At 44.4% G+C, this 14,518-nt stretch overlaps 1 protein-coding gene across 1 annotated transcript in view; it reads left to right on the forward strand.

The window, feature by feature from the left end:
- LOC123747744 (protein sax-3) overlaps positions 1-14,518 on the forward strand; it is a 287,736-nt gene that overhangs the window by 188,502 nt on the left and 84,716 nt on the right. The window contains exon 9 of the mRNA XM_069333656.1: positions 594-709. Within this exon, the coding sequence (XP_069189757.1) occupies positions 594-709 (116 nt within the window). The remainder of the gene's footprint in view (positions 1-593; positions 710-14,518) is intronic.

Genomic DNA, 14,518 nt, shown 5'->3' on the forward strand with positions numbered 1-14,518 from the left:
ATTTTGAACAAACGAACATTTACATTTTTATTTATATGAATATATATATAATATATATAGGGACCCTCAAGCCTTGAAGAAGTGGATATGCAGCACCCATCGGAACCTGACACCCAAATATATATATATATATATATATATATATATATATATATATATATATATATATATATATATATATATATATATATATATATATATTTCTTTCTCCCACTCTGTTTCTTTTTTGTTTTTGTTTTCAATTGTCATTTATTCCACCCTTCTATTTTCCCTATTCGTTATCTCTGTCTTTCTTTCCATTTCCAGTCTCAACTCCACAACTGTTCTCTCTCTTTCCCCCTCTCCCTGCCAGTAAATATTTCTCAGTTGCTTTCTCCTTTCCCATATAGATAAAATCTCTCTCCTCCCTCCCGTTTCCTTTCCAATCCCACTAACTTTCCCTCGAATGCAGTAAATAACGAAGAAAACTAAATATAAAAACTATATACGTATAAAACATAGTTTTTTTAATTATCTTTCCTTACACTGCTGGTCTTCCCTTCACAATCTTGACTCACGCCAGCCACTAATTCTTGCGTCTCCGCCTCCCACAGCACCTGCTGGACCTCCTCAGGAAGTCTCGGTCCACCTGGTGAACCTCACCCACGCCTCCGTCACCTGGAGGCCACCTGACGCCGACCTTCAGCATGGCCTCATTACTGGATATCAGGTAAGGGAGTTGGCCCCCCACCCAGTTACCTCCGTCTGGTGAGTGTGTGAGTGTTGCGAACGCGTTTTATTTGTGTTTTGTCCCTTTTTGTCTCAAGGGTAGATATGTGTCTCAAGGGTAGACTTGTGTCTCAGGGGTAGATATGTGTCTCAAGGGTAGTTATGTGTCTCAGGGGTAGACATGTGTCTCAAGGGTTGACATGTGTTTCAAGGGTAGAGATGTGTCTCAAGGGTAGACATGTGTCTCAAGGGTTGACATGTGTCTCAAGGGTAGATATGTGTCTCAAGGGTAGACTTGTGTCTTAGGGGTAGACATGTGTCTCAAGGGTTGACATGTGTCTCAAGGGTAGACATGTGTCTCAAGGGTTGACATGTGTTTCAAGGGTAGACATGTGTCTCAAGGGGTAGATATGTGTCTCAAGGGTAGACATGTGTCTCAAGGGTAGACATGTGTCTCAAGGGTCGATATGTGTCTCAAGGGTAGACTTGTGTCTCAGGGGTAGACATGTGTCTCAAGGGTAGACATGTGTCACAAGGGTAGACAAATCTTAGAAACTGACAGGAAATCGACAGTATACCGTCCCAGCCTCCTGCAGAATTATTAAACATATTACCAGAGGGTTTGTGTGTGTGTGTGTGTGTGTGTGTGTGTGTGTGTGTGTGTGTGTGTGTGTGTGTGTGTGTGTGTGTGTGTGTGTGTGTGTTTTAGAGATAAATATATGTAGTAGATATGATAGAAGAACATCTGTCTGGAGTCAGTACATTAGACAACCGAGGGGTAGGTAGAAAGGCGGGACCCAAGAGCTAACAGCTCTATCCTGCAGGCACAAACAGTAAATATAAATAGCGAATGTCAGTTCATCATTCCTTCGAGGTTAATTCAAGATTCGTGATGCAAGATCTTTAACCTCAATGGGTGGGAGGGGGCAGGCGTGCCTGGAAAGAAGGAAAGGGAAGAGAAAGAGTAAAAGTGGGTTGGAACAGAGAGGGAGGAGGAAAAGGAATAAAGAGGGAGGCATGTAAGAACAGGATACCCCATGACTTGGGTGGGTAGGGCAGCCCGCATGGTCAGCTGCCCACCAATCTTGTTTAAACTGTCATCATTTAGACTGACTGGCTACCCCCTCTCCTTCCCTACTCTTCCCCCCTCCTTAGCCCCACCACCTGCTGCCAGGCCCCTCTATCCCCCTACATGGGACAATCTCCCTCCTTTCTTCCGCACCTGACAATCTCCCCCTTTCCTCCCTCACCTGCCAATCTATCCCATTCTCCCTCCCTCCTTCCCTCCCTCTCTCCTCACCCTGACACTCGCTCCCCTCTCCCTCCGTCCCTCACCCTCTCTCAAGTACCTCTAGCACCAATAACACCACCGTCACTGTAACCACAACCACCTACAACTACTTCCACTCCTACAACAAAAACTACTTCTTTTACTACTTCTACTAAAACTACTTAATCTACCATTGCAGGTAATATCAATACTACTACTTTGTTTTAGTATTAAGGCTACTCCTCGTCCTCCTAGTGCTCTTATTTCACGTGCTTCTGCTCCTCTACCTTCCTGTCCACCTCCTTCTCCTTCTCATCCTCTCCCTCATACCACCATATAACTCTCCAAAGACCTGCTGAACTGTACTTAAGAAAGAAACAATGGTTAGATCTGCTCGCTTGCTTTGTGTTGAGGGTTTTAACAATGCAGCTGCTCCTGCTCTCTTTCTCTCTCTCTCTCTCTCTCTCTCTCTCTCTCTCTCTCTCTCTCTCTCTCTCTCTCTCTCTCTCTCTCTCTCTCTCTCTCTCTCTCTCTCTCTCTCTCTCTCTTTCTCTCTCTAAGTCTTATACATTTAATTGTCTCCCTGCGCGCAAGGATGTTTGCCAAATATGTACTGAAAGGTCAAAGGCAGATGCTGTTGTGGATTCAAGTTACAGAGTCCATAAAAGGTAGGGACCCTCAGGGGCCCTCAGGGGTCCTCAGGGGTCCTTGGGGGCCCTTAGGGGGCCCCGCCAGTGATCTCGGTGATCTGGGCTGGCAAAGTATACGAGTTTTTGTTTGGCTATAATAGGGTTGAAAGAGCCCTCTGTCATGGACATATTTGAGCTGAAGGAACCCTTTGTTATGCAGCATGAAAGCTGAAGGAACCCCTTCTCACACACTGAGGCGCTGGAACAGGAAACTGGCCGCTCGTGGGTCTCTAGTTTTCCCAATGAGTTCCTCGCCCACCTCCTTTAAAAACTTAAGTGCACATTTACCCCAGGCGCCCAGAGTCTCAGAGCCTTTCGGCACGAACCTGTAACAACGTTCTAGGTCTCTGTACTTGTTGAATTTTTGGGTCTCCCTGAAGGTGGCCGCCCCACCTCCGTCCGCTGAGCTGTAAGGTAGATAGGTATGAGCCACTGTAGATGCACACGTGTAGTCCCACACGACCTGTTTACCTTCCCTCCATGGCTGCAGGGTGATTCCGTCTGGGCGTTTTTGGCTGTTGTCAGGTCTGCACAACTGAGGTTCCCTTTGTGCTGGACACCCAGCTGTAGCCAAACTTCTCTTGATGATGTCATTGACTGCTTCATGTCTGGCAATCATTTCTTGTGTCTTACGACAGATGAGACCATGGCTGCCGTATTGGTCTGCCCGTGCATGGCCACAAATAATCCGGTGTTCGGTGGAGATAGGGGCGGCAAGGCGCAGGGCAACTCAAATATTTAGGGCCCGATGGTCCAGGTGGGTGCCCAAGGTGGAATTAGGGACTGCCAACAGGAAGTCCCCAGTATGGAAGGGTTGCACAGCTAGGAGACTCGCTCTGTCCTTTCTCAGAAGCTGCCTCCAGCAATGCTTTGGTGATGTTCTCCACTATGGGGCTATCCCATTTGGCCTGTTTACCGTCGTTTGGAAAAGTTGGTCGGGTGTGTGAATTGACAAGAGTGTCCCACTGACCAGCTCCTTCCACAAATTTGGGATCACGAATCCCAATGAAGTTCCTTAGCTACTCTGGTAGTATTTCATTCACTAATTCACTTGTAGCACTGGTCGAGGATAAGAATGCCGGCAATGCTAACTATGTCGCCTTGCGAATACCAATACCCCCTAGTCTAACTGGGAGCGTTGCTTGGGTCCACTGGTCATCTTTCAGGGAGAGGTTTAACACTTTCATATTTACTGACTTAAGGAGTGAGTCATATTCCATTAATTTTTGGCTGTCGAAGGAAGGAGCACACCTGAGGAAATAGGTAAGTCTGGGCAAGGCCAGGCACCTTGTGAGAAGGTACAAAGCATCGTGAGCATCCAATGCCCCTATTCTTTCCTCCATCCTCCTCAGGTCGTTCAGCTTTTCTTCGAGGACTGCCTCAATGGCGTTCGAGCCCAGAGGTGCCCCCTAGCAGCACACTGTTGGTGGGAGCGATCACTGGGGCTCCTGGCAATAAGATTCGTACTGCATCTATGATTGGTTGGCTGGATGAGATGATTTCACACTTTGATGGGTTTAAGGGAAGACCTAGCTCCTCTCCCTTCGATTTCACTAGCTTAAGATCTCCTAGCTGGGATTCCTGTGTCCCTGCCAGAGTGCCATCGTCCAGGAACCAAATGTTGAATTCGCTGGACAACCTGCTTGTGACCTCTTTAGCTGCCCTGCAGAAAAGGAAAGGGGCAAGTGGGTCTCCCTGCTGGACACCTTCTGCGGAAACAACTTCGTGTTCCCCAAACAACAGTGTCCAGATATCCTTGGAGCTGGTCTGTATATATATAGATGCTCAGCCCATATATATATATATATATATATATATATATATATATATATATATATATATATATATATATATATATATATATATATATATATATATAAACGTATGTCTGTCTCTTTGCCTATCTTTCTGTCTATCTGTTTCAGTATCTGTCTTTCTCTGCCTGCCTATTTCTTTGTTACTTTGTTTATCTGTCCCTCTCTCTCCCCCTATCTTTGTTTCACTCAATATGGGTCTGTCTCCTTTATCTCCGTCTATCTGTGACTATATCTGTTTCTCTTTGTATGTATCTGTTTCTCTGTCTCTGTCACTCTTTCTCTTCATTCTGTTCTCCCATTCATTCTGCCACATTCACTTTCACCCTTTCACTAATAACTCATCTCCATTTCCCAGCATCTTCTACTCTCTCTCACTCTCTCTCTCTCTCTCTCTCTCTCTCTCTCTCTCTCTCTCTCTCTCTCTCTCTCTCTCTCTCTCTCTCTCTCTCTCTCTCTCTTTCTTTCTCTCTCTCTCTCTCTCTCTCTCTCTCTCTCTCTCTCTCTGAATGGGTCTCTCTCGTGTCTCTTCTCTCATCACTCTCCCTTACTCTACCACTCCTCTGTCTCATCAGTTTTGCTCTATCCCTAACCCTCTATCACCATACTTTAATTCTACTTATCTCCTCTCCTCTCCTCCTACCCCCACACCCCCCACTCCTCTCCATCAGCTTTCCATCTTCAGATCTCTCTCCCTCTACTCTTAGACCCCTTCCCCTCTCACACTGCATTACCGTGATTGCTCCTTCCTAAGTTTTCGCTTGCTTTCTTTCTCTGTTTCTCTGTGTTTCTCTCTCTCTCTCTCTCTCTCTCTCTCTCTCTCTCTCTCTCTCTCTCTCTCTCTCTCTCTCTCTCTCTCTCTCTGTTTGAACCATTTGCCTGCAAAAGCCCCTGTAAAGTCAGTTATAATTTTATATCTAAAACATCAGGTAATTGTAAGAACATACTGCAAATGTGAGTTATGCGTGCAAAAGACTAATCCCAAATGAGAGATGACGTTGCTGAAAATGTCCCTGGGTGAGTGAGGGAGCCCCTGGTTGACTGCCTTGAGTTGTTAGGGCCGTCCTCTGGCTGTCTTGGGAAGTTGGGCCAAGCAGAGGCCAAGGGAGAGGAGGCCTTGAGCTCGTTAGCCGCGGGGACGTTGATCCTCGGGACAAACTCGAGGTTCCGTAATGGTCAAGTGCTAACGTCATGCCTCCGGGATGGCTACAGTATATAGCCACGAAGGGTCGAAACTCACAGGTAAAGGGGCGTCGCCTGGTTCTCTACTCCCGATATAGAAGGCGAAGACATATGTGAAAGCAGATTGTATTTAGAAGATGCTCTCTCTCTCTCTCTCTCTCTCTCTCTCTCTCTCTCTCTCTCTCTCTCTCTCTCTCTCTCTCTCTCTCTCTCTCTCTCTCTCTCTCTCTTCCCCCCCTCACACGCACCACTAGACAGGGGTGTACCTCCCTGTATTAATCACCCAGTCCTCAACAGACACTGTCATCACACTATCTTTCAGGCAATGATTAATGCTGCAACTGACTGCAGCAGACCGGCCGAGTCGCCCACTATTGATTACCATGATGCTGCTCGCTGGGAACCAGACAATATATCCCTTTACGTATGTCTCATAGAATAATAATAACAATAATGAGAAAATCCTTTAGGGCTGTGAGGTGGATGCAAACCAATGACCGTGGCATTGCCAGTCGCGTTGATTCAACGTCACCGACGGGCCACTAAGTTATATATATCAGAAAACTCATCCTCATGAAGGATTCGAACCCAGACAGGTATAAGGCACTCGATACACCTTTGTATATCTAATACCTTGCCCACTGGCTAAACAGTCAGTGTGGTGTAGTGGGTAAGGTAGTAGACATGTGAAGGTGTATGGACCGCCTGTGTGTCTGAGTTATAGATGTTATAGACGTTGTTATAGAATATGTCTGAAAGGGTTAGAACAGTTGATTCTATCATGAATGTTCTCTTTATATCTCTTTGTTTTATATCTCACATATCTCTATATGTCTCTAAGGTTCATATTGGGCAGTATATATATTTTATGTATATCAGTATATAATTTATGTATAGCAGTATATACTTTTATGTATAGCAGTTAGTATTTTTGTTTATAGTAGTATATACTATATGTATAGCAGTACATACTTTTATGTACATCAGTTTATATTTCAATGAATAGCAGTATATACTTGTATGTATAGCAGAATATACTTTTATGTATAGCAGTATATACTGTATGTAGGTGTGATGAAAAGCGAGATTAAGGGGACCTTGTTAAGGGGACAGGGCAACCGTGGTATCTCAGATGTTGTATAAACTCGTATGTCTATCTTGATGATATAGAAGGCTCGATAACGTTCCTGGTGAGATGATGATGTTTAAGATTCGCTACTTGGAACAAAAAGTTCTAAGGAGCACAGGCTATGGTGAGCCCGTAGTTCTCTTGGTGAGAGTTGCATATTGATCATTGGATGAGAGGGCATATGGTATTAAATGCACCGGCCTGCTGTCCATAATCTCACACGATATCTATATCTGTTATCTCGGTGTGCTTGGGCTGGACGGTAGAGCGACGGTTTCGCTTCATGCAAGTCGGCGTTCAATCCCCCGACCGTCCACACAAGTGGTTGGGCACCATTCTTTCCCTTTCCCTTCCGTCCCATCCCAAATTCTTGTCCTGACCCCTTCCAAGTGCTATATAGTCGTAATGGCTTGGACGCTTTCCTCTGAAAGGTAGGACAGGAGCCGGTCGGCCAAGCGGACAGCCCGCTGGACTTGTGATCCTGTGGTCCCGGGGTCGATCCCGGGCGCCGGCGAGAAACAATGGGCAGAGTTTCTTTCACCCTATGCCTCCTGTTACCTAGCAGTAAAATAGGTACCTGGGTGTTAGTCAGCTGTCACGGGCTGCTTCCTGGGGGATAGAGACCTGGTCGAGGACCGGGCCGCGGGGACACTAAAAGCCCCGAAATCATCTCAAGATAACCTCAAGATAATCCTTCCCTGTCTCGAAGTCGGGATGTAAACGCTTCGATGACTCTTCGCAAGACGTTCCGTTTGGCGCCGGGAGAAATTTTCATCTTATTTTTGTAATGTATGGAGACCTGAATCTTCGGAACAAGATATGGTAAAGGGGGTCACTTTTTTATCATATATGACGTTTAAGATTCCTTCCTTCGTCAGGAGGGATGTTGAGAATAAGTTACTGTAGAAGAGCTTAATAAGTGGGACAGGTTCTGCGGTGTTTATCTCTTTATCAGTGAGAGACTGGCTATCTTGGGAGACTGGTTCTCTTTATCAGTGGGAGACTGGTTGTCTTTATCAGTGGGAGACTGGTTGTCTTTATCAGTGGGAGACTGGTTGTCTTTATCAGTGGGAGACAGGTTCTCTTTATCAGAGAGAGACTGGCTATCTTTATCAGTGGGAGACTGGTTCTCTTAATCAGTGGGAGACTGTTTCTCTTTATCAGTGGGAGACTGGTTGTCTTAATCAGTGGGAGACTGGTTGTCTTTATCAGTGGGAGACTGGTTGTCTTTATCAGTGGGAGACAGGTTCTCTTTATCAGTGAGAGACTGGCTATCTTTATCAGTGGGAGACTGGTTCTCTTAATCAGTGGGAGACTGTTTCTCTTTATCAGTGGGAGACTGGTTGTCTTAATCAGTGGGAGACTGGTTGTCTTTATCAGTGGGAGACTGGTTGTCTTTATCAGTGGGAGACAGGTTCTCTTTATCAGTGAGAGACTGGCTATCTTGGGAGACTGGTTCTCTTTATCAGTGGGAGACTTGTTGTCTTTATCAGTGGGAGACTGGTTGTCTTTATCAGTGGGAGACTGGTTGTCTTTATCATTGGGAGACTGGTTCTCTTTATCTGTGAGAGACTGGCTATCTTGGGAGACTGGTTCTCTTTATCAGTGGGAGACTGGTTGTCTTTATCAGTGGGAGATTGGTTGTCTTTATCAGTGGGAGACTGGTTGTCTTTATCAGTGGGAGACTGGTTCTCTTAATCAGTAGGAGACTGTTTCTCTTTATCAGTGGGAGACTGGTTGTCTTTATCAGTGGGAGACTGGTTGTCTTTATCAGTGGGAGACTGGTTCTCTTTACCAGTGGGAGACTGGTTCTTATTATCTGTGGGAGACTGGTTCTCTTTATCAATGAGAGACTGGTTCTCTTTATCAATGGGAGACTGGTTCTCTTTATCAGTGGGAGACAGGTTCTCTTTATCAATGGGAGACTGGTTCTCTTTATCAGTGGGAGACTGGTTCTCTTTATCAGTGGGACTACGGCGTCTCTCCTTCCTCTGAACCCAATCTTCCACAATCAGTGTCTCGTCAATCAGCGTCTAATTTATTGATTTCCAAACATTGTAACTAAACACAATCTCAAGATCAAATTATATCTTGAAATCCTAATTAAGTTTAATCGAATAATGAACAATAAACGTAATATTTCGTAAGAAATGGATATATTAAAACAAATCAATGTCAGTCATGAGCTGATGGAAGTATCTATAACACGAGTATCTTTTTGTCAACTCTCATCATGGATAGATATAGATATCATGATCAATACCACGTCAAAATGAGACACGCGTTGTGGAGTATTGAATACGATGACAATTAGAGCGGAATTGTTGATAAAGGATGATATCATGATATCATTCTCTGTTTTGAATCACGATGTTTTTGTTATGTTTTTTTTGGGTGATGATTAGGGGCGCATTACGGGAGGAGCATTCAGGGTTGTTTATCAGTGCGGGGTCCGTAGAGTGTGTGTGCCGGCCGCTAGCAATAATAGCCTTAATTACACCGCTGTGGAAGCTATCGCTAAACCAGCACAGTGGAGCCTATTTCACCGCGGAGTAACGGTAATGATAAGCTCTGGTCTGCAATACCTGAAAATATTTTGTATATATGTGTATATATATATATATATATATATATATATATATATATATATATATATATATATATATATATATATATATATATATAATATATATATATATATATATATATATATATATATATATATATATATAATATAGTATGATTTGTGTGTGTGTGTGCAATTACCTAAGTAATCACTTAAGTGTAGTTACAGGATGAGAGTTACGTTCGTGGTGTCCCGTCATCCCAGTACTCTTTGTCGTACAACGCCTTGAAACTACTGATGATTTTTCCTTCACCTCCTTCTCACTCAGCTTGTTCCAGCCGTCTATCACTCTATTGTGTGTGTGTGTGTGTGTGTGTGTGTGTGTGTGTGTGTGTGTGTGTAATAGGTTTACCTAGTTACCAGTAATAAGCACTATAAGGGATCGCCAGGTTAACCATATAGTTCAATAGTCTTAGAAGTTACATTGTCGTTATTGTAAAGTTTTAATTGATTAATCCATTTGTTCAAAATATAATGAAATAATTTATTGTGCCGAGCGACAGGCTACTAATGTATGTCGTGTTCTGGGTACGAATTTACAGCTAGGTGAACAGCCTCATTAGGTAATGGGAAACGTGCCCAACCATTTCTGTCCCGCACGGGATTCCAACCCGGCATTCCCGATTGTGAGCCGAGAACGAACCCGACTGCACTACCGAGACAATATATATAATTGATAATAATTATAATTGGCAAGAGTACCCGACTATGCCAAAAATTTATGTTTTTTTAATAGTAATTAACTAGCATCTTTGTGCAATAACATTTAATGCAGAACTTTGCACTTTAATCTAATAACACACACTGAGATGAAAGGATTGATTGATAAAGATTAAGCCATCCAAGAGGTGTCACGGGCATGAATAGCCCGTAAGTGGTGGCCCTTTTGAGCCATCACCAGTATCAAGAGCTGATACTGGAGATCTGTGGAGGCGCGACTGCACCCTGCGTGACGGGAGATGTCTCCCGGACCAAATGGTGACCAAATGGTCGATGGAAGGATGTTCGTAGTTTTGTCTGATACAACACGCAGAAGTGGAAGGACTTGCTGAACTTTGTCTGATACAACACGCAGAAGTGGAAGGACTTGCTGAACTTTGTCTGATACAACACGCAGAAGTGGAAGGACTTGCTGAACTTTGTCTGATACAACATGCAGAAGTGGAAGGACTTGCTGAACTTTGTCTGATACAACACGCAGAAGTGGAAGGACTTGCTGAACTTTGTCTGATACAACACGCAGAAGTGGAAGGACTTGCTGAACTTTGTCTGATACAACACGCAGAAGTGGAAGGACTTGCTGAACTTTGTCTGATACAACACGCAGAAGTGGAAGGACTTGCTGAACTTTGTCTGATACAACATGCAGAAGTGGAAGGACTTGCTGAACTTTGTCTGATACAACATGCAGAAGTGGAAGGACTTGCTGAACTTTGTCTGGCACAATATACATAAGTGGGTAGACTTGCTGAACTTTGTCTGATACAACTCGCAGAAGTGGAATGATGTGTAGAACGTTTGTGCACTCTAACGTGATAACACACTCAGAAACGGAAGGAATGTGCTGAACTGATTGTTTGTGCGAGAGATAAAATATATTTCTGAAGATATTTTGCACGATATAAGGGTGCAGATTTCGCCCTGGAGGGGTTATTGGTCTTGTGTGAGGGCCAAGGCAAAATACAAAATCCCGTCTGGGAATGTCCCTGGAAACACAAACCGGAACTGTCTCTATTTTCCGCTTGTTACAACTTGTAATAAAGTTGTTACATTTTGGCTTAATGTGTTTATGACGTATTAGAACGTTGTTACAACTTGCTATATTGGTTGTTATAACTGGTTAGGAGGTGTTAAAACTTGTTCGAACGTTGTACCAACGTCGTAGTTTCGGTGTGTATTTGTGGTTGCTCCTGGAGGTTTGCGGCCAGTCACACATGCATGCAGTTATATCTCTTCTGATATTCATTTGGGTTTTATGTACCGGTGTCATGTCTTGGCGATGATTTAGTGTGCACTGCTGAATCTAGTGATGATAGAGTGACCTTTACTGAGCGTGTTTTATATATTCATCGTCTATCGTGTTTGTTTCGTTTTAGATTATTTTTCATTAAATTTATATTTCAAAGTAAAGTATTCAAATGAGATTTGTGAGTTAACTCTTAAAAGGAAAATTTCCAGAGTACTGGTAGGCGCATTCATGGAATTTTTACTGTGATTTTTCTGCTGAAGTGAATATCCTTAATTTGTGCGTTAATTTAGGCTGTTTCTAAGTGTTCCTTTCGGTCATAATTTTTATTGAAGGTATTGATAAAGATGGTCCTAAGGCTTCAAGGCTAAACAAAATGTTTAAATTTAATTGATAACATGTCAGGCATGAATCATGTCTATCTATTCGTAACTCTTATATATATATATATATATATATATATATATATATATATATATATATATATATATATATATATATATATTTATATATATATATATATATATATATATATATATATATATATATATATATATATATATATATTGTTATTCACCCGTCTGACGTCATGACCATGTAAACACTTTCAAATAATCTATTACAAAATGGGCAAGGCAATGACAGCCAAACATCGCGTGAGTCATTATATCACCCACACATTACTCACACACGATGAGTAATGTTTTCCTCACCAACCCAAAAACAAGTTTGGTTGGGTGGGTAATACTTATCCACCCATTTTGGATGGATAAAAATATTGGATGAGTAGGCCAGCCACGACTGGGAATTATAGCTTCTGAGGCTGACCTTGTAAGGTTACGACCTCGGGGTCAAGAGGTCAATGGGCAATATCAACTATCTTAATCTTTATCTTAATAGTTATCTTTAATAACTCAATAAATCCTTCAACGTTTTGTATCTCAACTTGTATGTATGTACTTTACCTGAATAAATTTTTGTATTTGTATTTGCATTAACGTAAAACACTGGAAAACATTTATGTGACACACACACACACACACACACACACGCACACGCACGCACACACACGGTTAAGGGCCGAGTCAGGTGGGAACAGCCTCGTTTCGTCATCAGCCGGCTTGGTTGCAGCAGACAACCTGGCTGCAGGCCCTGTCTTCTAGCTTATTCGAACCAAGCAGACGTGCCTTCCAGTTCACCCCAACACCACAGACCTGCCTTCCAGTCCCCCCCAACACCACAGACCAGCCTTCCAGTCCACCCCAACACCACAGACCTGCCTTCCAGTCCCCCCCAACACCACAGACCAGCCTTCCAGTCCACCCCAACACCACAGACCAGCCTTCCAGTCCACCCCAACACCACAGACCAGCCTTCCAGTCCACCCCAACACCACAGACCAGCCTTCCAGTCCACCCCAACACCACAGATCTGCCTTCCAGTCCCCCCCAACACCACAGACCAGCCTTCCAGTTCACCCCAACACCACAGACCAGCCTTCCAGTCCCCCCCAACACCACAGACCAGCCTTCCAGTCCCCCCCAACACCACAGACCTGCCTTCCAGTCCCCCCCAACACCACAGACCAGCCTTCCAGTCCCCTCCAACACCACAGACCAGCCTTCCAGTCCACCCCAACACCACAGACCTGCCTTCCAGTCCACCCCAACACCACAGACCTGCCTTCTAGCCCACCCCATCACCACAGACCTGCCTTCCAGTCCCCCCAATACCACAGACCAGCCTTCCAGTCCCCCCAACACCACAGACCAGCCTTCCAGTCCCCCCCAACACCACAGACCAGCCTTCCAGTCCCCCCCAACACCACAGACCAGCCTTCCAGTCCCCCCCAACACCACAGACCAGCCTTCCAGTCCACCCCATCACCACAGACCTGCCTTCAATCACTGCCGTACATAGACTCTCAGCTTCTATAGGCTGTCCTCGAGAACTTACTTCCACTGTGTTGGTTTCTCTCTATTGCACTACCCATTAATGAGGAAGTTGAATGGGGGGGTTCTAGGTGCTGAAACTGGCATAAGGGGTCGGGGTCTTGAAGGTGAGTGATGAGGGGGTGGAGAGAGGGAGAGGGAGGGAGGGAGAGAGAGAGAGAGAGAGGGAGAGAGAGAGAGAGAGAGAGAGAGAGAGAGAGAGAGAGAGAGAGAGAGAGAGAGAGAGAGAGAGAGAGAGAGGGGAGATGGAGGGCCCTTACCGTAATGTTCTCGGCGAGTACAACACCTATTTGTTCTGTTTTTTGTACCTTTTTTCCGCCTCTGGATCCTATTGTATTGTAGATCTTGCGTTGCTCATTAATGTCTTGGGTCTGTAAGGGAAAAGGGGGTGTGGGGGGGGAGGGGGGGAGATGGTTAGAGGGGATCGTCGCTGTTCATTCATGCGATCCTTCTGTCCGTTTCATCCGTTCGTGTCCCTGATGATCCCTGGGAGGCAAGATATATCTGTTCCTCTATCCGAATTACTGTCTGATTTTTTCCCCCATATGCAATGTGTGTCCATTTATATTTTACTTTTAGTACACCTGTGTGAATTAATATTTATATTTTGCTAAATATGTCACACCGTACCACACCAGAGACGAGTGCGAAAGCTGGAGGTGCAGGCAGGAGTGAAAGGGAAGGTACTCCATTGGATAAGGGAGTACCTAAGTAACAGAAGGCAGCGAGTCACTGTGCGGGGTGAGGTCTCAGATTGGCGAGACGTCACCAGTGGGGTCCCGCAGGGTTCAGTCCTTGGACCCATACTGTTTCTTATATATGTAAATGATCTTCCAGATGGTATAAAATCATTCCTCTCATTGTTTACTGATGATGCAAAAATTATGAGGAGGATTAAGACGGAGGAAAACAGTACGAAACTACAAGATGACCTAGACAGACTGCATGAATGGTCCAACAAATGACTACTAAAGTTCAACCAGAGTAAATGTAAGGTAATGAAACTAGGCAGTGGAAACAGGAGGCCAGACACAGGGTACAGAATGGGAAATGAAGTCCTTCATGAAACGGACAGAGGGAAAGATCTAGGAGTTGATATCACACCAACCCTGTCTCCTGAAGTCCACATCAAAAGTATAACATCTGCGGCGTATGCGAGGCTGACTAACATCAGAACTGCCT

This window comes from Procambarus clarkii, chromosome 30 (assembly GCF_040958095.1).
Source record: "Procambarus clarkii isolate CNS0578487 chromosome 30, FALCON_Pclarkii_2.0, whole genome shotgun sequence".
Classification (NCBI taxonomy): Eukaryota; Metazoa; Arthropoda; class Malacostraca; order Decapoda; family Cambaridae; genus Procambarus; species Procambarus clarkii.